We start from the raw sequence: 24,322 nt of genomic DNA on the forward strand, positions 1-24,322 counted from the left end.
GGCGCCTGCTCCTATGCCTGGCTAACCTTTGTATTTTTGGTAGAGACAGGGTTTCATCACTTTGGCCAGGCTGGTCTTGAACTCCTGGCCTCAAGTGATCTGCCTGCCTCGGCATCCCGAAGTGCTGGGATTACAGGCCACTGTGCTCGGCCACTTTATTTTATTTAGAATTGGAGTTGTTCCGGCTCCAGAGTCCAAATCCTGCAGATAGAGCTCAAAGGGTAAGGTGAACTGAAATGTCTTTGGCTTAGCTCAAATTCTCATTGTGGAGGTCTGAGAAAGGAAGGAGCTTAATGGGGAGAATAGAAGAATGAAAAGGATCACGCGCAAAACTGGTCACTGTCCACAGAGTACTAACTCATTGCATCTTCATTGTATGAAATGTATTTGCATTTCCATGGATAACAATCATTTGTATTATTACCAGTTTTCTACAACACATAGAGCTACCAAATCGCTTAAAGACACGTATAGACCTTTCTAGAAGCAGATAAGCCCTAGAAAGATCTTCTAGACAATCTGTAGTGAAGCCAAGCAATACCTTTAAGATTTCACAACTGCCAACTGGATCTGAAATTTAAACCAGAGTGATATGTTTCTGTGCATCCAGGCTCTTTTCTTTGTATCAGGCAGCTTTTGGACTGGAAGAGTGCTTTTCAGCAGGAACTGTGGTGTTGATCACTCATCACCCCATTTAGTTAAAAATCCCTGGTCTGGCCGGGCGAGGTGGCTCAAGCCTGTAATCCCAGCACTTTGGGAGGCCGAGGCGGGTGGATCACAAGGTCAAGAGATCGAGACCATCCTGGTCAACATGGTGAAACCCCGTCTCTACTAAAAATACAAAAATTAGCTGGGCATGGTGGCGTGTGCCTGTAATCCCAGCTACTCAGGAGGCTGAGGCAGGAGAATTGCTTGAACCCAGGAGGCGGAGGTTGCGGTGAGCCGAGATTGTGCCATTGCACTCCAGCCTGGGTTACAAGAGTGAAACTCTGTCTTAAAAAAAAAAAAAAAAATCCCTGGTCTCGCCAGGTGCGGTGGCTCACGCCTGTAATCCCAGCACTTTTGGGAGTCCAAGGTGTACAGACCATGAGGTCAGGAGTTCAAGACCAGCCTGACCAACATGTTAAAACCCTGTCTCTACTAAAAAAAAAAAAAATTAGCTGGCATGGTGGCACACACCTGTAATCCCAGCTACTCAGGAGGCTGAGGCAGGAGAATTGCTTGAGCTGGGGAGGTGGAGGTTGCAGTGAGCTAAGATCGAACCACTGCACTCGAGCCTGGGCCACAGAGCGAGACTTCGTCTCCAAACAAAAACAAAAACAAAAAACCCTGGTCTCAGGAATCTCCACCGGGACCATGTACTGACGAACTTCAAAACCTCCATCAGCCATTTGCCAACTTGGGAGAGTCTTGTCCTGGATTCAAGTGTTCCCCCCGAACGCCTGAAGGGCCTGGAGTGTGGTCAGAGTCTCGATTCCCACTAGCAGGAGAGGAGACCACTGCAGCCCAGCCCCCCATCAGTTCTTTGCTTTGGGAGTTCCGGGACCGGGACCGGGACGCTGGTACAGTCGGATTATCCCTTCATCGTGTAGCCGCTTCCAGACTTCTTTCTCCAACTTGAAGTCATGGTTTGAGTAAAAGATCAGTCGTTTCCATGACTTATCATAGTAGTGATCAGAAAAGCGCTCATGGCCCTCGGTGATGAAGCCATAGGCACTCACCTACAGCAAGGTCAGAGGAGACATAGGGCCTGTAGTTGCTGTTACTCAGGCTTCTTCTCATGGCTAATTCTGTGTGGAGGGTGCGGGTTCTTTTTCCTGGTTCCACCCCTAAGGGTCTGGGTGTGGGTCCCTGGATACCCACGCACCACGGCATGCACCCATACTTATGCCCACCCTCCCTCCCACCAGGGGGTGCACCCAGCCCATCCATTGTCCTATGCTGTGCAGGCCCAGGAATAGCCCAGAGCAGTTTCTCCAGGCATTTCTGCAGCTGCGGTGGAGCCTTACCTGGTCACAGAGCTGCAGGGCCGTGAGCAGCAGGAAGGCCCCAGTGGTGGGGCGGTATATCCTCCAGTGGGCACCGTCCAGGGTCTTAGACCTCAGAAACCTGTGAAATGCCCAAACCCCCAACTGTCAGGAGACTACAAGGATAACAGGGACCTGGGCTGTGTGTCACGTGCTTTCTCCTCTGACCTGTTCTTCATGTATCGGAGGAAGTCTGGGTGCAGCAACAGGTATCTGTCCATTTGCAAGGCTTCCCGGAAAGCTTCCTGGGGTCTGCGCCTGCGGTGACGAAGGGGTCATTGAGAGTTCCCTTACCTGGCCTGGTGTGGGCCAAGTCAGGCTCACGAGCATGACTGGTGTCCCATCTCCAGGTGATAGCTCAGGCTGTCCCCACCTGTCCAACCCTTTATAGCCACTCATGACATGGCTCAGCCTGGGATAATAGGATGGCAGGAGGGCAGTGGGTACCTGAACCAGAAAAGGTTATTTGACATCAGCGTCTGATTCATAAGCAGCGCTTCCAGCCACTCATAGTCCCGGGTGCCTTCCAGGAAGTGCAAGTAGCGGACGTCCTGAGGACCAAGAACAGGGAGTGATCCCACAGCACTGCCTTTAGGACCTGGGCGGGGGCGGCCTGCTCTGACTTCACCTGCCCACTTGCTCTCCTCTGGCTGCTCTGACTGTCCTCCCGACTCCTGCCTGATAGAAGGGGAGCCTGTACCAACTGCAGACTCCAGCCAGAAGCAAGCCTCCTCTCCTGCCTCACCTGTGTGCTCCCCCATCCAGAGTCTGGGTGTGGCCAGGCCCCTCCCTCTTTGCTCACCTGCCCGAGAGGCACATTCTTGAAGCCCCGATTGCCCAATACATAAATCGATGTGGTCAAGGAGAAGGCAGTGAAGCCGTAGAAGGATGTCCGAGCACCCACATCCTGTTCGTAGCCTTTAATGAGAGCTCCGCTCAGTCTGTACAGAAAGGCAAAATCAGACCGGATAGGTGAGCAGAGGAAGGAGATTTGTGTAGGTGGGTGGGGAAAGGAAGGAGAAATGGGGGAGGCAGCAGTTATGTGCTGCAATTCTCTGGAGACCCAGGAATTCTACCTTCCAGATGCAGGCATGGAATACCCTATGGGTGTCTTGGAAGAGTCCATGTCTGCAGGAGCAGGTAAGAGAGGGGTAGGAGAGAGCAGGAGAGGGGCAGGAAAGGGACAGGAGAGGGGCAGGAAAGGGGCAGGAGAGGGGCAAGACAGGGCAGGAGAGGGGCAGGAGAGGGGCAGGAGAGGGGCAAGAGAGGGCAAGAGAGAGGCAGGAGAGGGCAGGAGAGGGGCAAGAGAGGGCAGGAGAGGGGCAGGAGAGGGGCAAGAGAGGGCAGGAAAGGGGCAGGAGAGGGGCAAGAGGGCAGGAGAGGGCAGGAGAGGGGCAAGAGAGGGGTAAGAGAGGGCAGGAGAGGGGCAAGAGAGGGCAGGAGAGGGGCAGGAGAGGGGCAAGAGAGGGCAGGAAAGGGGCAGGAGAGGGGCAAGAGGGCAGGAGAGGGCAGGAGAGGGGCAAGAGAGGGGTAAGAGAGGGCAGGAGAGGGGCAAGAGAGGGCAGGAGAGGGGCAAGAGAGGGCAGGAAAGGGGTAAGAGAGGGCAAGAGAGGGCAGGAGAGGGGCAGGAGAGGGCAGGAGAGGGGCAGGAGAGGGGCAAGAGAGGGCAGGAAAGGGGCAGGAGAGGGGCAGGAGGGCAGGAGAGGGCAGGAGAGGGGCAAGAGAGGGGTAAGAGAGGGCAGGAGAGGGGCAAGAGGGCAGGAAAGGGGCAGGAGAGGGGCAAGAGAGGGCAGGAGAGGGGCAGGAGAGGGCAGGAGAGGGGCAGGAGAGGGGCAAGAGAGGGCAGGAAAGGGGCAGGAGAGGGGCAGGAGGGCAGGAGAGGGCAGGAGAGGGGCAAGAGAGGGGTAAGAGAGGGCAGGAGAGGGGCAAGAGGGCAGGAAAGGGGCAGGAGAGGGGCAAGAGAGGGCAGGAGAGGGGCAAGAGAGGGCAAGAGAGGGCAGGAGAGGGGCAGGAGACGGCAGGAGAGGGGCAGGAGAGGGGCTGGAGAGCTTGGGTGGGACAGCTTACCGGAACACGTAGTCATGACTGTCTATCTCCTGGCCCATGCGGGAGTTGTTCAGGATGCCCCCATTGCCCACCACGGCACAGGTGATGCACCGGACGTTCCCAGGAGGGAGGCTGGCCAGGAGCAGCTGCTGCTGGGGCACTGGAGGGAAGTGTGTCACCACCTTCTGCACCACTGGAACAAGGTGGGGCTCCATTCAGAGCCCTGGGAGGGACAGGAGTCTGACCCATTATTCCTCCCAGGTCTGGCAAACCCCAGGGAAGAGGCAGACCGAAGCCAGCTGCCCTCTGCCTTCTGCCCTCTGTTCTCTGCCCCCCGCTCTCTGCCCTGGCCTACTGCGCGCCCACACCTCCCTGGGGTTGGGACTCACAGGAGTAGTTGAGCTCCATGAAGCCAAAGGGTGGTGCAAAGTGTTCCAGGCGGTCCCACTCGCTCTGGTTGAAGTGTCTCGAGTCCAGGAAAAAAGTGAGGTTGGGCAGAAAGAGTTTCTGGAGCCACGGCGACTTGGAGGCTTTGACCTTCACGGAGTCAGGGCAGGTCTATATGCAGGAGGACGAGGTCAGGAAGGGCGAGGCCCAGAAAGGCCATCGGCAGGGGCTACGCCCCGAGAACAAGGGCTGGGCCTCGCTGTGTGGAAGCCGTGGCTCTGAGACCTCTTCCATCCTATTCTCAGAGTCTCACCCTCCCCTTCCCATTGTCTGGGCTCCTTGAGGTCCTGAGGGTTCTGGGAAATGGGTGTTCTCAGCTGTCAAGGCAAATGCCCCTTTGTAAGTGTGAGAGGAACCACATCCTGGGAATGTGGCAGGTGTCCAGTGAGCTGTCACTGCTGCGGTTACAGTCATATGTGAATAAACGTGCACTTCCCTCCCTCCCTCCCTTCCTTCTCTCCTTCCTTCCCTCCCTCCCTCCCTCCCTCCTTCCTTCCTTTTTTCCTTCCTTCCTTCCTTCCATCCTTCCTTCCCTCTTCTTTCCTTCTGTCTTTCCTTTCTTCCTTCTGCCCAGGCTGGAGTGCAGTGGTGCCATCATAGCTCGCTTTAACCTCAAGTGATCCTCCCACCTCAGCCTCCTAGTAGCTGGGACTACAGGCGTGTGTCGCTATACCCAGCAACGTACACATTTTGGATACCGCCCCTCTGTGCAAGCGCAGATGAGAAGGACCATGTGGGTGGGTGTGGTTAAGCCAGCCTGTTTCCTTCGGGTTGGAAGAGAGTGGAGGCTGTGGAATTGACTTTGCAGGGAAGACGAGGCATTTCTGGAGGATAGAGCTGAGAGTGAGGTTGGTGTGTTCTTGTCTGTGAATTCCTCCCCTGCAGCCCCCACCAGAGGACGGGGGGATTCAGGGGCCAAGCCAGGAGTAGATCACACTCTCTCACCCCAGATGGATGGCCTCTGGGCCTCAGGGGCTCCAGGGCAGGCCCCTTCTTACCCACCCCTCTTACGCTGTTCACACCAGGGGTCCGGGGCCGGCCTGCTCCTCATCCCCCATGGTGGCCATCATTGGAAGGATGAGTGGGGCAGAGTCATGTGGGGCTGAGCTGTGCCTCAAGATGAGTTTGGGGCAGGACAAGACAAAGTCTAGAAGCAGAACCCAGGAGGTGAGGAGAGGGTGGGCTGGGCTGTGTCTCTGGAGAGGCTTCAGAGCTGGGAGCCAGAGGGAAGGGGTGGTGGCAAAAACTCACCGTCTGGAGGCCTCCTATTTCAAAGCTGTATTTTTCCTCAAAATCCCACCGAGGCTCAGACTTGAAGTTGGCAGCTTTCAGTCTTAGGATTCTCTGTGTCATGGGGCTCTGGAAAGGGGCAGGGGGTGGGGTGACCTGCGCTTTCTTCTCCTTGGGTGGGATGACTGCTGTGGTTACTCCTTTCTGTCTTGTCCTTGTTGGCACTGCCCCTGTGGGGGCCAGCATTCCGTGCCAGCCTTTGGGAATGAGTGCCTTTGCGGTGGCTGCTGCTTTGCCCTGGTGCTTCACTGACACCGTCTTGGTGGCCCTCAGCTTCCCGGCCTGGCCCCCATCTCCTTGGGTCATCTTTCTTTCCTGGCTCTTCCATGATTGTGCCAGTGTCCCTGCATCTTGCCCTGTGGGTGACTGTGTGTTCACCATGGTTTTCTCTTTTTCTTGGCTCTTCCACGCTGCCCTCTGTGCTGCACCGGGCGCCTTGCCCTGCTTTTCCAGCGGTGCCTGGTCAGCCTCCCTTCTTCCCTCTCCGGCGCTGTGGGCCCTGGGCTGGGCGTGTGTGCTGAGGGCACTGTGCTCTGGCTCTGGCTCTGCAGAGACGGTCGCCCTCCTTGCTCTCGTGGGTGCCTGGGACTTAGGCTTTTGCAGGGACTGTGGAGACCTCACTTTAATGTTCTCTGTGCCTCGATGCCTAGGGACAGAGATAACTTGGATGAAGGCTGAAGATTGTGGAAACGGGTCAGAAGCATACATAGTTTTTATTTTGTTTTGAGACAGAGTCTTCTTGCTCTGTCACCCAGGCTGCAGTGCAGTGGCACAATCTCGGCTCACTGCAACCTCCTCCTCCTGGCTTCGTGATTCTCCTGCCTCAGTCTCTTGAGTAGCTAGAATTACAGGCACCTGCCACCACACCTGGCTAATTTTTGTATTTTCAGTAGAGATGAGGTTTCACATGTTGGCCAGGCTGGTCTTGAACTCCTGGCCTCAAGTGATCTGCCTACCTTGGCTTCCCAAAGTGTTGAGATTATAGGCATGAGCCACCACTCCTGGCCCAGTAGTAGTTATTATCGTCCCCAGGCAGACTTCCAACTAGTCCCCATAGGAGAGGGAGGGAAGGGTGTCACCAGCACTACCAAAAAGCATATCATGTCCTTTACCAGTCGGTCTGGACTTACCTCTGACCAGTAAGCAACCTTGGCAATAGCCAGGAGCCTGAGGGGCTGGGAAAGGATGCTAAAAGGACTAGAGCTGAAATGTTTCCCAGCACTGCGCCCCAGTCCCTGTGCTTGCTCCTGGGCCCCCAGGGTACAGCCATTTGAGGTGTGGCTTCCAAGAATGAGCTTGTGTGACCCTGGTCCTGTCACCTGATATCTGCGTGGTTCAGTTGCCCTTTTTGTTGCTATTGTTGGAAGCATAGGTAACCAAAGTTACTTCATTCACAAGGAAGTGGGACAAGCACATTGATGTCAGGATGAGAGCTGCCAGCCTGGATTCAAACAGGATCATGAGTCAAACTCTGCTTAAAAGTTTATCCTTGGCCAGGCACAATGGCTCACATCTGTAATCCCAGCACTTTGGGAGGCCGAGGTGGGTGGATCCCCTGAGCTCAGGAGTTCGAGACCAGTCTGGGCAACATGGCAAAAGCCCCATCTGTACAAAAGTCCCAGCTACTCAGGAAGCTGAGGTGGAAGATCGCTTGAGCCCAGGAGTGGGAGGGCGCAGTGAACTGAGATGGAGCCACTGTACTGCAGCCTGGGCCAGAGATCGAGACCCTGTATCAAACACAGCAGCAACAACAACAAAGACCCACCTAACTCTCGCTAGTTGGCATAGCTAGGAAAAAAATACATGACTCAACAAATACTTGTTGAGAGGCCACTCTATTTGCCACATTTCATGTGAGAGGCTAGAGGTCACAAGTGAAAGCCACGTTTTCCAGCCATAAGCAAGAACAACTCTAGTGAGAGGCAGAGAAAGGAGTCCTGCTGCCTAGAGAATGTGTGAGCTCGTTGGGAGCAGGAAGGAAGGGCTCTGACAGCCACGTTGGAGGTGAGGAAGGTTTCCTAGAGGAGCTTCCCCTCCAAGAGGATTAGGAGTTGCAGAGGGTTGGGGAGGTGGAGGTTTCAGTCCTGGAAACATGAAATGCATGGTGCCTTGAGACTGTGGATCAATTACAAAACGCTGAGTGTGGGACAAGAGGTGTTCCCAAACGGGTGGGCAAGGCTGGATTATAATCTGCATCCCATGTCAGATTGTGTTTAGAGTTTATCATTTGTCCACCTGTCCAAGAGGAGCTACTGAAGAATTTCCAGTAGGAGTGGTGGTGGCCGGTGGCGGCAGAAGGACGGAAGTGGCCATGCGGGGGGCACAACCTGATTTCCATCCAATAATGCTTTTTCTAGCAGTAGTATTAATAAAAGAGAAATTCTTTCATGCCTGTAATGAATGAGCCCAGCAGTTTAAGACCAGCCTGGGCAACATGGCAAAATCCTGTCTCTATGAACATTTGTTGGATAAAATATTCTCCTGTATGTCCTATGTACATATCTCAGATCTGATTTTGCTTTTGTTTGAATCTATTTTCTGGATGGGTGCAGTGGCTCAGGCCTGTCACCCCAGCACTTTGGGAGCCCAAGGCAGGTGGATCACCTGAGGTCAGGAGTTCGAGACCAGCCTGGCCAACATGGTGAAACCCCGTCTCTACTAAAAATACAAAAATTAGCTGAGTGTGGTGGTGGGCATCCAACAAATGTTTACTAAACGTCTATTCTGTGCAGTGTGCACCAGGAATACAAACTTGCATAAAGCACAGGCCGTGGACCTATGTAATACACAATTATTGTTATTCAAGACAGGAAACAAAGGTCTGTGATCACTGGAGGAAGGCAGGGCTGGTCCACAGCAATATGGGAAGCAGGCAGATTGCCTCTGCTAGCCATTCCTCCATTAGGCCTCCTGGCCTGAGTTGCAGCTGGCCCTGGCTGGTATTTCCAGCCTTTCTCCAGCCTCAAAGAAACACATTTGCTCGGGGTTTCGAGCAGGGGCATTCTGTATTCTAACATTGAAACGGAACAAAAACTACATTTCCCCAGGGTATTAGGAAAGGGTTGACAGCCGACAGTTCTTCCTCCTTACCTCCTAGGGATCCGTCCTTCCTCCTTGAAACATACACCTTCTTTGTTTTGTTTTGAGACAGAGTCTCGCTCTGTCGCCCAGGCTGGAGTGCAGTGGCGTGATCTCAGCTCACTGTAGCTTCCACCCCCGCCGGGGTTCAAGCTATTCTCCTGCCTCAGCCTCCTGAGTAGCTGGCATTATAGACGCCTGCCACCACGCCCAGCTAACTTTTGTATTTTTAGTAGAGACGGGGTTTCACCGTATTGGCCAGGCTGGACTTGAATTCCTGACCTTGTGATCCACTGACTCAGCCTCCCAAAGTGCTGGGATTACAGGCACGAGCCACCGCGCCTGGCCTCTTCCTCTCTTTCCCTCTGTGCAGACAGGGCTCCTCTGCTCTCCAGCCCACAACCCTGTAACGCCTGTGCTGGAGACCATGAACTCTCTTTGCTCCCAATTTTTCACTCTTGCAGGAGAAGACCGTGGCCCACTTGGGTCCTATCTCCATCCTTTTCCAGGGGTCTGGGTCACGTACTATGTGACATCTTGGGGCCCACTCTGTGCATGGGAGGAGGACAGTTTCAAGAGGAAGAGGGGGTTACTGGTTCATGAACTGGGAAGGCACCCCCAAAGTATCTATTTTGAAAGAATACCACAACGCAGAGTGAAAAACCTGAGTTAGTGAACATATTCTTGATCAATTCATTCCACATTTGCTCAGGAGAAGGTCTGAGTGCTGAGCGGGTAGGTGTGAGGCTCGTGTTCCCCATGGTCCGACTACTTGCTGTCAGCTCCAAGCTGGCCTAGGCCATTCAGCAAAATCCAAGCTGTGCACTCAGTTTAACAAACAGCTCTTGTTACCTAGCAAAGCTCCTTGGTGAAATCACCCCGACCTCCACTTCCCAACCCCAACCTCAAGAAGCCAATGGAAACTTCCTGTTTGGAAAACTCTGCCCCTACCGTGAAAGCTCTCTCTCTTTCCCTCCCCCACAAAGAGGCTCCCTTATCTCACTCTACATACCGCCCTAGCTCCCCGCCGCCCGGCTTCTGCCTTATCAGCACTCCCCAGCTCCCCTCCCGCCGCTTCTGCCTCATCAGCACTGCTCAGCTTCCCGCCGCCCGGTTTCTGCCTCATTAGCTCTCCCCAGCTTCCCGCTGCCCGGCTTCCCGCCGCCCAGCTTCCCGCCCAGCGGTTCAAACTGACCAAACGTTGCCTACCACCTCAGCTTTTTCAGCTTCCTACTCCCTCGGCCCTTCAGCCCCCTATAAAACAACCCTGCCCCTCTGAGCGGCATGGCCATTTTTCGTTTTCGTCCCGGCTGGCCCGCCCGGAGGCTCTTTTCTCTCAATAAAGCCTGAACTTAAGACTTTCTTCTTGCCTGCGGTCCGGTTTCTTTCTGAATGAGCTCAGTCTTCCCGCAGAGGGTAGGTTGGACAATTGGTGCCGAAACCCGGGATGGGAGCTGAGGCCGTTGGCCCAGCCACGGCCCCCTCCCCGACCTACCCAACACTGGCCCTGCCACCTCCACGCTCCGATTAAGGTAAGCCAAGTTTTTCTTGCTTTGCCTTCCTCCGCTTCCCGTCTCCTCTTCCTACGGCACGGTGCAGTTGCTCCCCTCCGGCGTTCCGCACGGACTCCTTGCCTAGTCTTGGCCGAGCCAAGGAAGTCTTCCATTCCAGCTCCAGGAGCCTTCCGAGGGACAGCCGCCAGACGGGGGACACCCCTCTGACCGCTTCCCTATCCGTACTTAATTGTACTCCGGGGAATTTGCAGCGAACGGGGACGCCTTTTTGTTGCATCTGCCCATCCGCGCCGGAGAGTCTGTAGCTGCGCCTGCCGTGGGAAATTCGGAGTCCAAAATACCTCTAAGCACCCCCCTTGGGTGCTTGCTGTAAAATTTTACCAAATTGGGATATTCCCAAACCCTCAGAAAGAAAAAGCTTGTCTTCCTGTCCCAGGTGGCTTGGCCCCAATACAAACTCAGTAACCAGTCACATTGGCCCCCGACTGGCACTTTCGATTTCAACACCCTCCGAGATCTCGACGATTTTTGTCGCCGCGTGGGCAAGGACAATGAAATTCCTTACATTCAGGCTTTTTGGGACCTCCATACCCACCCTGACCTATGTTCTTCCTGCTCCACCTACCAAATCCTCTTAGCTCGAACCCCTCGTAAATCTTCCTCCACTACCTCTCCCCCTCCCTACTCCTCACCGGAGGATTTGCCTGAACATCTGTCCTCTCCTGCCAATCTCAGCAACCAGTCGCCATCAACGGCACGCTCTTCCTCTGCTCCCTCTGCACCTCCTACCTCAGAAGACATGCCTCACTCTCCCTCTACTCCCTCCGAGCCCCCTCCCTCAGAGGCTGCACTTCCTCTTGCCTCTCCGGTGGCGGCCCACACCTGCTCTCACCAGCCAACTATCCTGGCCCCACTCCGAGAAGTAGCAGGCGCTGAAGGTTTAGTCAGGGTCCATGTTCCTTTCTCACTCCAAGACCTGTCCCAAATTGAGAAACATTTAGGATCCTTCTCAGCCGACCCGTCCACCTATATTAAGGAATTCCAATACCTCACTCAAGCCTACAGCCTCACTTGGCATGATATTTGCGTTATCTGTTCCTCCACCCTCACAGAAGAGCATGAGCGCATCCTAGCGGCAGCCAGAAACCAAGCAGATAAAGACCATGCTATAGATAACCAGATCCCCCTAGGCCCCGAAGCAATCCCAGGTGAAGATCCCCAATGGGACTATCAGGCTAATCGAGGGTCTGATATACCCAAGAGGGACCGCATGATTAGATACCTCCTCAGGGGAATGGATGCTGTATCTAACAAAGTTGTAAACTATGATAAACTGAGAGAAATCACCCAACTACCTGATGAGAACCCCGCCCTCTTTCTCGCCTGCTTGCAAGAAGTCCTAGTCCGGTATACTCGACTAGACCCAGCCTCCCAAAACGGGGCCACTGTATTAGCCTCCCATTTTATCTCCCAATCAGCACCCGACATAAGAAAGAAACTAAAGAAAGCAGAAGAGGGGCCAGAGACTCCCATCCAAGACCTGGTAAAAATGGCCTTTAAAGTATTCAATGCCAGGGAAGATGCGGCTGAGGCTGCCCGCCAAACTCGCATGAAGCAGAAGGCTGCCCTCTAGACCCAAGCCCTAGTGGCGGCTCTAAGGCCAGCAGGGAACCAGAAGCCCAGGGCCGAAACCCATGCCCCTCCAGGGGCATGTTTCAAATGTGGAAAGGAAGGACACTGGTCCCGAGCCTGTCCACAACCACGGCCACCAACTAAGCCCTGCCCTATCTGTCAGCTCCTGGGACACTGGAAGTCAGACTGCCCCAGCTTCCCCAGGGTGCCGGTTCCTCAAAACAGACACACTGGCGTTACGCAGCCGGCGGTCACCCTCAGTAGGGAGGAGCCTGCTTGCCAGGAACCGACCTCCGAGGGAGCTCCGTTCCCCAGTCTATTAGGGCTGCTAGACGACTAGCGGGGCCCTGGCTTTCCGACTCCCGTTACCCTTGCCGAGCCAAGGGTCAAAATTCAGGTAGCGGGTAAAAGTGTCTCGTTCTTGCTCGACACGGGGGCTACCTACTCCGCACTTCCTTCCTATTCTGGCCGTCTCACTCCTTCCCAGGTCTCGGTCATGGGAATCGACGGGACCCCGAGTATCCCCTACCAAACCCCACCACTCATGTGCTCATATAACTCCACTCCCTTCACCCACTCCTTTTTAGTAATCCCCACCTGCCCAGTTCCCCTTCTGGGGCGAGACATCCTTTCAAAGCTGAAGGCCGTCATAACCTTCCCCTCCGCCAACGCACACAGTCTCTTTCTCCTAGCCCTCACCTCAGACACTGAACCCCAAAAGGCCCTGTCAGAACTACTCCCCGGAGTCCACCCTCAGGTCTGGGACATTAACAACCCGTCTGTAGCTACCCACCACCAGCCAGTTCAGGTCCGCCTTAAAGACTCCTCGCCTCATTTTCTCTGCCGCCCTCAATTTCCCATCTCTAAAGCCCACTGTATGGGTATCAGACCCATCATAGAGAAACTAAAAGGTCAAGGCCTCCTAATTCCCATTAACTCCCCATGTAATACCCCCATCCTCCCAGTACGAAAACCCTCAGGACAATATAGGCTGGTCCAGGACTTGCGCTTAGTCAATGAAGCTGTAATTCCCATACATCCAGTTGTCCCCAACCCATACACCATTCTCTCTAACATTCCCCCAGAGACCACCTGTTTCTCAGTCTTAGACCTAAAGGATGCCTTCTTCACTATACCTCTACACCCCAACTCCTACTTTATCTTTGCCTTCACTTGGGATGATCCCCTTACGAACATGTCCCAACAACTGGCCTGGACAGTCCTTCCACAGGGCTTCCGAGACAGCCCGCACCTATTCGACCAGGCACTCGCCACTGACCTACTTCACTGCAACCTCAAGCCCTCTCACCTCCTCCAGTACGTAGATGACCTTCTTATCTGCTCCCCCACCCGCCAGGAGTGCATCCAGGCCACCACCGCCCTACTCAATTTCCTAGGAGATAAGGGATACCGGGTGTCACCAACCAAAGCACAAATAGCCTCACCCACTGTCACCTACCTAGGCATACAGCTCACGCCTGGGCGACGGTCCATCACAATCGACCGACTACAAGCCTTAAAGGTGCTCCAGGCCCCTGAGTCAGCGAAAGAAATCCTCTCCTTCCTAGGACTAGTGGGGTTTTTTCACCACTGGGTACCTAATTATGCTTTGCTAGCAAAACCTCTATACCATGCTGCTACAGAAGCCCCCGAAGGACCACTCTCCTCACCAGGTTCTGTCAACCGGGCGTTCAAGTCACTGCTTAACGCCCTTTGCACCTCCACCAGCCTAGCCCTGCCTAATCCCAACTTACCCTTCCAACTATATACAGATGAGAAACAACATACAGCTGTAGGAGTGCTAGTCCAACCAGTAGGAAAGACCCTTCTGCCTATAGACTACCTGTCTAGACAACTTGACCCAACTGAGCGAGGATGGCAGCCATGTCTTAGAGCCCTAGCTGCCGCCGTCACCCTAACCACAGAAGCTCTTAAGATCAATCTACAACTCCCACTCCAAGTCTTTTCTCCACACAGGTTAACTGAACTGCTCAGTCAACACTCTCTGCCCCACCTCGGGCCCTCCCATATTCAACTGCTTCACCTACTGTTTATTGAGAACCCCAACATCACTCTTTCTCACTGCTCCTCATTAAACCCGGCTACCCTCCTCCCTTGCCCTCCGTACGCCAGACCCCTACATTCCTGTACTGAAATCCTCAAATTAGCCCAGTCTCCTCGTCCAGACTTGCTACCTCAACCCCTACCATCTGCCTCCATTACCATATTTGTTAATGGCAGCTCTATACCTCATCCCACCGGCCCATGGAGAGTGGCCTATGCTGTAGTAACTCACTCTGAAATTATAGAAACCCGCCCCTTTCCTCTTGGGACCACTTCACAACAGGCTGAATTAGTCGCCCTCACTCGGGCCCTATCCTGGTCCCAGAACAAAGAAGTAAATATATATACTGACTCCAAGTATGCCTTCCTCATAGCTCACTCACACTGCATGATCTGGAAGGAACGAGGCTTCCTCACCACTAAGGGCACGCCCGTTCTCAATGGAAAACTCATTGCCGCCCTTATCCAAGCCGTTCAACTCCCTAGCAAGGTAGCCATCGTCCACTGTAAAGGGCATCAGTCCCTGAACTCACCCGTAGCCGCGGGGAATGCCTTTGCAGACAGGGTAGCTAAAGACACAGCGAGAAACCATCCACCACCCACCTCCACTCTCTGTTTTTTGTCCAAGTCATATAGCCCTCAATACTCTACCTCAGAACTCCAGGCCCTCCAGTCTACCCCCGGGGTACGGTTCAGGGATGACTGGGCCTTCAAGCATAACCTCCTCATCCTCCCCGAAAAGCAAAAGTACCAGATAATCCAAGACATCCACAATTCACTCCACATTAGGCCTAAAGCCTTATACCGGTTCCTCAACCCACTTTTTCACCCTCACCATCTCCTCAGTACCATACAGGAAGTCCAGTCCTCCTGTACTGTCTGCGCGAAAACTAATTCCCAGGGTTCCTGTCATCCCCGGTGCCAGCTTCATCAGCTACGCGGGTTCCTACCTGGCCAAGACTGGCAAATTGATTTCACCCATATGCCAAAGCACAAACAGTACCGGTATCTGCTAACCATTGTTGACACCTTTTCAGGCTGGATTGAAGCTTACCCCACAGCCTCTGAGTCTGCCGGGACAGTAGCCACTCATCTCATTCAAGACATCATCCCACGCTTTGGACTCCCAGCCACCATACAGTCAGACAACGGCCCAGCCTTTATCTCCAAAGTCACTAATGCTGTTTCTACCTCTCTAGGAATTCAGTGGAAGCTACATGCCGCCTACCATCTTCAGTCCTCTGGTAAGGTGGAATGGGCCAATGGCCTAATAAAGGAGCATCTGACCAAGCTCATGCTTGAGCTCCGCCAATCCTGGGTAACCTTACTTCCTATCGCCCTCACCAGGGTAAGAGCAAGCCCCCGGGGCCCATCACAGCTTAGCCCATTTGAGCTGCTGTACGGTCGCCCCTTCCTACTTTCAACTCCCCCACCGCCAGAGACCACTCCTCTAGACAGTTACCTCCCCTACTTTACTCTCCTTCACAGCCTTCTCCGAGAACACGCCAACGCTTCTCTTCCCCAACCCACCCAGCCATCTGAAAATACACAGAAAGTCTCCCCCGGAGACTCAGTTCTTATCAGGTCCCTCTCCCCAAAGCCCCTCGCCCCCAAGTGGGAAGGACCATACACAGTCCTCCTTACCACTCCATCAGCTATAAGAATTGCTGAAATCCCATCTTGGGTTCACCTCTCTTGGGTAAAAAAGGCTCCTCATGGACCCTCCCTATGCTGGAAGGCTATTCCTACTGGCCCTTTATCTGTCAAACTTACTAGGGCCTAGCAGCCACACCCCCTACAGATGGAGATTCTTCCTAACTGAAAACTATACCAAAACCACCTTCATCTGTAATACCCCCCCATACAGCCACAACCATCTTCTTGCAACTTTCGACTGCCCCGCAGCCGGATGCCAAAGTGCCATATATCTGAACTTCACCAAATTCCGCAACGTCCATACTGATATACTTCTCATGTGCTTCAACCATGACCAACCATCAGGAGCATGCAATAATACTCCTTGGCGCTCCTGCATGGGATGTACTTGGATGAGATGTCGACTACATATAGCTATCGAGTCCACAGTACCTGCCCGATCTCAGCTCAAAATCATCCCAGACATAGATGGAGAAGGAAACACCATTATCGGTTCTAAACGGTATTCCCTTCTCATACCTGACCCCTGGGACAACCGGTGGAAAAGCCCCCAGAAAGCTGCCTCGTATGACCACATAGATACCAAATATCCCTCTTCCCACCTGTACATCTGGCGGGCATACGTACGTACAGTCCACCAAGTCCACTCTGATATTAGCCTACAAGAAAAATCTCTGAATGACCAATTGCAACCACATTCGTCTCTGTTTTCCTGGTTAACCTTTCTCCAAGAAGGAATCAAGTTAGCTAACCTCTCAGGATTAACTGACCTAACCTCATGCCTCATGTGTGCCTTCTTAGGACAGACTCCCTTCGTTGCAGTCCCCTACCCCATCCCTCTCAACCTTTCAGCCTCAACTTCTTCCTTCTCCCCCATCAAAGAAGTCGATCTCTACACTCCACCTGATTTTGAACAGCTACCTGTGTGCTATTCCCTAGGCCGAAACTTCCCTAGCTGTAACAGAACTATACGGGTAACCACTAATATAACAGCCCCACGAGGAACGTTTTTTGGTGTAACAGGACCTTAACAAAAACTCTCTACATTGGTCTTTCCTCATCTCTTTTATGCCTCCCAGTAACCCTAGTCCCTCGACTCACTATATATTCCCCAGCCGAATTCCAGATGCAGCAAACTCCCCATCGCCGCACCCAATGAGCTGCCTTCCTACCCATTGCCTTTGGAGTCTCCCTTGCTGGTTCAGCACTTGCAGCAGGATTGGGAGGAGGGGCACTAGTCCACTCTCACCTGGCCATAGCCCGACTGACCTCACAACTCCAAGCAGCTATTGATGACTCTACTGAGTCTTTAGCATCACTCCGACAGATCACCTCCGTTGCCCAAGTTGCCTTGCAGAACCAAAGAGCCCTAGACCTGCTCACTGCTGAACGAGGAGGGACCTGTATCTTCCTACAAGAAGAGTGCTGTTACTACATCAATGAATCCGGCCTAGTAGAAACCTGAATCGAGAGCCTCCAGAGACTCAAAACTAACCTGCAGAATCAGAAGTTCTCGGCTGAAGCCACAGCGTGGTGGTCTTCCTCTATGTATACCCTCTTGTCCCCATTGCTTGGGCCCCTAGTAGCCGTTTGCCTAATCTTACTTATTGCTCCTTGCTTTCTACAGTTCCTACAGCGGCGCTTTCAAGAACTGACTCGAGTCACCATCCACCAGATGCTGCTCCAACCCTACCCTGAACGAGTGCAAGAAACAGACCTCTCCCCGAACATCCAGGCTCCTTAAGAAAAGAGACCTCTTCAGAACCCCCCGTCGACCCTTGTCAGCAGGAAGTAGCCAGAGAGACAACCGACTCCCCTGACCCCCTCTTTTTCTTTTCTTTAAGGAGTCGGGAATGTTTGGAAAACTCTGCCCCTACTGCGAAAGCTCTCTCTCTTTCCCTCCCCCACAAAGAGGCTCCCTTATCTCACTCTACATACCGCCCTAGCTCCCCGCCGCCCGGCTTCTTCCTTATCAGCACTCCCCAGCTCCCCTCCCGCCGCTTCTGCCTCATCAGCACTGCCCAGCTTCCCGCCGCCCGGTTTCTGCCTCATCAGCTCTCCCCAGCTTCCCGCCGCCCGGTTTCTGCCTCATCAGCTCTCCCCAGCTTCCCGCCGCCCGGTTTCTGCCTCATCAGCTCTCCCCAGCTCCCCGCCGCCGGGCTTCCCGCCGCCCAGCTTCCCGCCCAGCGGTTCAAACTGACCAAATGTTGCCCACCACCTCAGCTTTTTCAGCTTCCTACTCCCTCGGCCCTTCAGCCCCCTATAAAACAACACTGCCCCTCTGAGCGGCGCGGCCATTTTTCCTTTTCGTCCCGGCTGGCCCGCCCGGAGGCTCTTTTCTCTCAATAAAGCCTGAACTTAAGACTTTCTTCTTGCCTGCGGTCCGGTTTCTTTCCGAACGAGCTCAGTCTTCCCGCAGAGGGTAGGTCGGACACTTCCCTTCCAGGTGTGGTGGTAAACGCCTGTAATCCCAGCTACTCAGGAGACTGAGGCAGGAAAATTGCTTGAGCCTGGGAGGTGGAGGTTGCAGTGAGCAGAGATTGTGCCACGACACTACAGTCTGGGAAGTAAAGAGAGACTCTGTCTCAAAACAACAACAAATCAAGTAAATGAGACACCTTTTGGAAAGTTTCATGAGAATTTCAAAACACAGTGCAATGTTTATTCTGCAATATTCATTGAGAAGCCATGACATGTCAGGCATTCAGAGGTATCTGGTAGGGATTAAAGATAAAAAAGCAATCGTCAGTGGTTTTAAGAAGCTCACAGTCTATAAGAGAAACACACATAAGTAGCTGCCTTGAAGTGTCATCGGTAGGATGATGTGAGTCATATGTATGAGAGGCGTGGTGACACCCTAGGAGGACAGTTTTGCTTGGGGGATACTTTGGTATGGAGGGGTTACCTAACCTGGGTCTTTTCTTCCCTGAGTATTCAGAAATGAACTTTTATGAATTATTTTTCTTTTTATGAAAGCAATGTGGCCGGACGCAGTGCTTCATGCCTGTAATCCCAGCACTTTGGGAGGCTGAGGCGAGTGGATCACGAGGTCAGGAGTTCAAAACCAACCTGGCCAATATGGCAAAACCTGTCTCTACTAAAAATACAAAAGTTAGCCGGGCATGGTGACTCATGCCTGTAGTCCCAGGTACTCGGTAGGATGAGGCAGAAGAATCACTTGAACCTGGGAGACGGAGGTTGCAGTGAGCCGAGATCATGCCATTGCACTCCAGCCTGGGCGATAGAAGCCAGACTCCATCTCAAAAAAAAAAAAAGAAAAAGAAAAGCAATGTGTGCTTATTAAGAAAAAGCAGAAAATGCCTTCAAACATGAAAGGATAGCAACCTCCCATTATCCCAGTCCCTTCAAAGAATCTACTGTTAGCACCTCAGGGCATAGACAGCCAGATCCCTTTCTGGCTGTATGTATTGAATGTAATTATATACTATTTTGGAATGTTATTTAATTGTTTCCCTCTCCATCTTGTGCCCCCAGCAGTTAAGATTTGGTTCCATGTTCAAGATGTAGTGAAACAGATCAATCTTGGAGAAGTTATGAGGGGAAAAGACTTTACTTTTTTTTTTGAGACAGAGTCTCAATCTGTCACCAGGCTGGAGTGTGGTAGCAAGATCTCAGTTCACTGCAATCTCCACCTCCTATGTTCAAGCAATTCTCCTGCCTCAGCCTCCCGAGTAGCTGGAATTACAGGCGTGTGCCACCACACCCAGCTAATTTTTGTATTTTTAGTAGAGACCAGGTTTCACCAGGTTGGCCAGGATGCTCTCGATCTCCTGACCTCATGATCCGCTCGCCTCGGCCTCCCAAAGTGCTGGGATTACAGGCGTGAGCCACCGCGCTGGCCTTTAAAACTGTCTTGAAGTTCTGCTACACTCCTCCCACCATCCTATTTGTTGCCAAGTCCAGCTGATCTGACTTCTTCTCCGTCCTTTCTTCCGATTCACACTGTCCTTGCCACGGTCTCATGAACGCTATCCTACACTATTGCAATGGCCTCTACACCATCCCCTCTAAAACCATGTTCCCCATATCATCCGTCCTGGAATCTATGGACAGAGTACTCTGCATAAATCATGAATTTAATCAAGTTAACTCCCTTATTCTGAAGTTTTTGATAGCCATTGAATAAAGTTTAAACATTTTGGCATGTTTTTTGTTTGTTTGTTTATTTTATTTTCTTTCTTTGGCATTTTTTTAAGGTGACAAATTCAGTCTTTCATCAACAAGCATTTGTAAAGCACCTCCACTGGGTCCAGGGCCTGCCTGTTCAAAGCTCTGAGGAAACACAGACAAATATGACCTGCTGGATGGGCGCGGTGGCTCACGCCTGTAATCCCAGCACTTTGGGAGGCTGAGGGGGGTGGATCACTTGAGGCCGGGAGTTCGAGACAAGCCTGGCCAACATGGTGAAACCCTGTCTCCACTAAAAATACAAAAATCAGCCAGACGCGGTGGTGCGCATCTGTAGTCCCAGCTACTCTGGAGGCTGAGGCAGGAGAATTGCTTGAACATGGGAGGTAGAGGTTGCAGTGAGCCAAGATTGAGCCACTGCACTCCAGCCTTGGTGACAAAGCAAAGACTCTGTCTTGAAAAATAAATAAATAGCCAGGCGCGGTGGCTCACACCTGTAATCCCAGCACCTTGGAAGGCCGAGGTGGGCGGATCACAAGGTCAGGAATTTGAGACCAGCTTGGCCAACATAGTGAAACCCTGTTTTTACTAAAAATACAAAACTTAGCCGGGCGTGGTGCCAGGAGAAGCTGTAATCCCAGCTACTAGGGAGGCTGAGACAGGAAAATAACTTGAACCCAGGAGGCAGAGGTTGCAGTGAGCCCAGGTCACGCCACTGCACTCCAGCCTGGACAAAAGCAAGACTTCGTCTCAAAGAAAAATTTAAAAAATAAATAAATAAAAGAAAAGAAATTACATAATTCATATAATTTCACAAATTCATATAATTGCATGATAGACACACACACGCACTAGGTGCTCTACCTGGCTCTAAGCTCTTCTATTCCCCAACCTACCCAGCCCAGAGCTCAGACTCTGGCCTGATAGGGGTGGGAGATGTGGGGGTGAGATGAGGGGGAGATTAGGGGAGCTGGAGAGAGGGGGGCAGCAAGAGTCATAGTCAGGCTCCGAGAAAACTCCCCCTCTTTTTTCAAGCCCTAACGCCTCTGGTATTCTTACTTCAGTGAGCTCCTGTCGTGGACGGTGGGGCTGGGAGTCCCTGCCCGCCCTGAGGTTCATTCAGCTTCTGTCTGATGTCAGGGGCCCCTGCTGACTCGGTGGTCCTCCTTCACATTGAGAATCCCCACAGGAGGGTCCTTTCTAGGTCATGTCTCCCACTGCCTCCTGCAACATTTGGCGACCCCAAACACTGTTCGGGAGTGAGAGCCCCATTATTGCTCAGCAGGTAAATGGGCAGTTGAGGGGTCTGCTTCCTGCTCTCCCATCAGGAAGTGCTGAACTTCCTTCCATGGCCTCTGGGCTGTGAAGACCTGGGAGGGGCAGGGTGGTTCTGTCTCTTCCCAGGTACATCACCGACAGTTCCAACAACTTTGTGCCTTCAGAAATCTCTAGACCAGAACCAGATGCCACTCTACTTAACATCTGCCCCTTAACTCCAGGGCATGTGGCATCTGCTGAGGCGGCCAGGCCAGGTCACTATGAGTGATTCTCGGGCAGTGCATTCCCACCCTAAAACATGGCTCCGGGAGAACTCCAGTCCCCTGAGCTTCCCTCCTCCCCTGTCTTCTTAGCTAAGCTAGGTTAAGTTGGGTTTTTGTCAGTTGCAATCTAGAGTTCCAACAAATACAAACCTATATTCACATTATGCGCAAAAGTAAATTGCTGATGGATTCTTACTAAGCTTAAAGAACAGAAGTACAGACATGTTAGTAGAAAGTGCAGAAGAAAATATATATAATGTTGGGGGTGGGACTGACCTTCCTACGAATCTTGCAAAGTCCAGTGACCATAAAGTAAAGATAGACAAATTTTATTGATGTAACAATTACTTCTTATAACATATCATGAACAATGAAATAAAACCAAACAAATATCAGGCTGAAGAAGACATTCGAAATATTGTAATACATGATAAAAAAGGTTAATGTCCCTAATACACAAAAAGCTCCTGTAAGTATGAAAAAGATAAATAACTTAATAAAAAAGAAGAAAGATATGAACAGGTTATTCATAGAAAAATACAAATGACTAATAAAGTTAAGATCCTCAAACTCATCAGTGATCTGAGAAATGCAAATTAAAAAGAGAAACACTTTCACCTATCAGCTGATTAAACCTTAAAAACCTTAATGAAAGCCAGTGTGCTCATAGTGGGTGAAGAAAGTTAACTCTCACACCTGTTGGTGAAGCATTTTGAGAGAACAATTCAATGGTGTCCACGGACATTTCATGTAAACATATCCATCGTCTTGGCAATTTCACTTCCAGAAATCTACCCAGACATCACTTACACAAGTGGTCAAAGGTATGTGAGAGACGTGACAGGGATTGGTTAAGTAAACGGTGACTACTCTGTGGAAAGCTAAGCAACTGTTAAAAGAAGGGAGTTGACCCGTATGTCCCGACATGGAATGATGTCTGTGATATAGTATGACTTACAAGGTCAACCTGTGGCACAATATGTAGCATGAGACACATATATATGTATACATACAGCTGTCTTGTGCATATCTATGTATATCTATATGATATATATGTATGAATATATCCAGATCTTATATATCTATACATACATGTATCTCTCACTATATATTGAGATATATATTATATATCAACATATACATATATCTCTCATGCTACTTAACATATAGTATATATATCAGTATATAGTGTACATATATCTATATGTATATATCTATATACTATAAATATCTATAGCTCCATCTCTCTATCCATCTATCTGCCTATCTCTCTATTTGCCTATCTTTGTATCTATCTATCTGCCTATCTATCTATCTATCTATCTATCTATCTATCTATCTATCTATCTATCTGGCTTGTATAGCATAAAGGTACTGAGCACAGGCTATGGGTTTGAATCCTGGCCCTGCCACATACTAAGAGGGTGATCTTGGGAGACTCATTTCAGTTCTCTGTGTCTCAGTGTCCGCCTAATAATGAGAATTAGTGAGTTAACGTACATCAAGCATTTAGAATAGGGGCTGGCACATAGTAAACGCGATAGCAGCGTTAGCTACATAATAATAGAATTCCATGTGCCCTCAAGTATCAAGAGTGCTCACTTTGAAGAGTGCATAGAGGTGGAGACCTGTATTTTCTTTGTAACTCTGTGAAAACCTGCATTACTTTCAACATTTAAAAACAGTGAAATGAAATTACTGGCTGGGCACGGTGGCTCACTTTGGGAGGCCAAGGTGGGTGGATCACTTGAGGTCAGGAGTCCAAGAACAGCCTGGCCAACATGGTGAAACCCCGTCTCTACTAAAAATACAAAAACTTAGCCAGGCCTGGTGGTGTGTGCCTGTAATCCCAGCTACTCAGAAGGCTGAGGCAGGAGGAGGATTGCTTGAACCTGGGAGGTGGAGGTTGCAGAGAGCTGAGATTATGCCACTGAGCTCCAGCCTGGGCAACAGAGTGAGACTCCACTCGAACAAAAAGAAAAGGGCCTCTCACTGCTGGAGATGTGTGTATTTTCTAAGAAAAATTGTCTAGAAGGTCTTTTTGAAGGATTAACTTGGCGTCCACACAATTGAAACTGCCTCCCTAAGAGGGAGGCCCTCCATTTTACTGACAAACTTAGGGTGGATCCGGGTCTGAAACAAGTGGAACACACAGGATGGCTCTTTCGCTTCAGGACATAGAGAACGGCATGTAAGAACTAACCCAAAGCTGCTGTCATTACTCACATTCCCTGAGGGGAAAGCAGGCATGTCTTCTGTCTGCACTCTGCAGACCTAACCCATCAGTTCTCAAACTCCTGTACACGACCCATGGTATCTGGACACTTATATCCCATGGCCTCTTGGCTCCCCACTGCCACTTCTTCTGTTCCCTGCAAGTCTTTCCATTAGTCTTTCTTCCCAGTGGTTCTTGAGAACATTCCTGAACCTGACACTCCCATGTGGACACAGAGGTGGCTCAGGCTTCCCCAGTCCTCCCTGCACTATCGGTTTTCGGTTTCCTCTAATGAATGATACCAGAGGAGTGGAAAGGGTGAGAATCTTACCTGGAAGGCTTTGTGTTAGGTTCCTTAATAAAGGAGGGCAAGGCAAAGAGAAAGACGACCAGGACAGCCAGGAGCAAGGACCACTGGATGCCTTGCCTCAGGTAGCTGCATCTCCACCGGCAGGACCTCATGGTGGTGGGTCGGGCTCTAGAGGCGGGTTCTGCATGTCCTGGGGCCTTGATGTGGGCAGCAGGGAGACTCACCACTCCGGTTTGCCTGCGGGAAGTGCACACCTTTTGTGCTAACAATGAGCCACTCCGGCGAGTGCTGAGTTTATCAGTCTCTGCCAGGGGAGGGAGGATCCGCCTTCACTGCTTTATGAAGGCTTATAG

At 51.7% G+C, this 24,322-nt stretch overlaps 1 protein-coding gene across 1 annotated transcript; it reads right to left on the reverse strand.

Annotated features, from left to right (window-relative positions):
- Window positions 1–368: 368 nt before the first annotated feature.
- ST6GALNAC1 (ST6 N-acetylgalactosaminide alpha-2,6-sialyltransferase 1) lies at window positions 369–24,239 on the reverse strand. Its single transcript, XM_035301861.3, has 9 exons — window positions 23,991–24,239; window positions 5,772–6,456; window positions 4,463–4,631; window positions 4,095–4,266; window positions 2,830–2,968; window positions 2,475–2,578; window positions 2,196–2,285; window positions 2,010–2,109; window positions 369–1,721 (listed from the first exon to the last, which is right to left on the reverse strand). The coding sequence occupies exons 1-9, from the start codon at window positions 24,119–24,121 to the stop codon at window positions 1,518–1,520; spliced, it is 1,794 nt and encodes a 597-aa protein (XP_035157752.3). The 5' UTR covers window positions 24,122–24,239; the 3' UTR covers window positions 369–1,517.
- Window positions 24,240–24,322: the final 83 nt, after the last annotated feature.

The sequence above is a fragment of the Callithrix jacchus genome, chromosome 5 (genome assembly GCF_049354715.1).
Source record: "Callithrix jacchus isolate 240 chromosome 5, calJac240_pri, whole genome shotgun sequence".
Lineage (NCBI taxonomy): Eukaryota > Metazoa > Chordata > Mammalia > Primates > Cebidae > Callithrix > Callithrix jacchus.

Coding starts and splice junctions, on each gene's coding strand:
- ST6GALNAC1 (XM_035301861.3), bottom strand. CDS start 24,121: ATGAGGTCCTGCCGGTGGAGATGCAGCTACCTGAGGCAAGGCATCCAG. Junction 4,267..4,462: donor CATGGAGCTCAACTACTCCT/GTGAGTCCCAAC, acceptor ACCTTGTTCCAG/TGGTGCAGAAGGTGGTGACA. Junction 2,969..4,094: donor AGTCATGACTACGTGTTCCG/GTAAGCTGTCCC, acceptor CTTTCTGTACAG/ACTGAGCGGAGCTCTCATTA.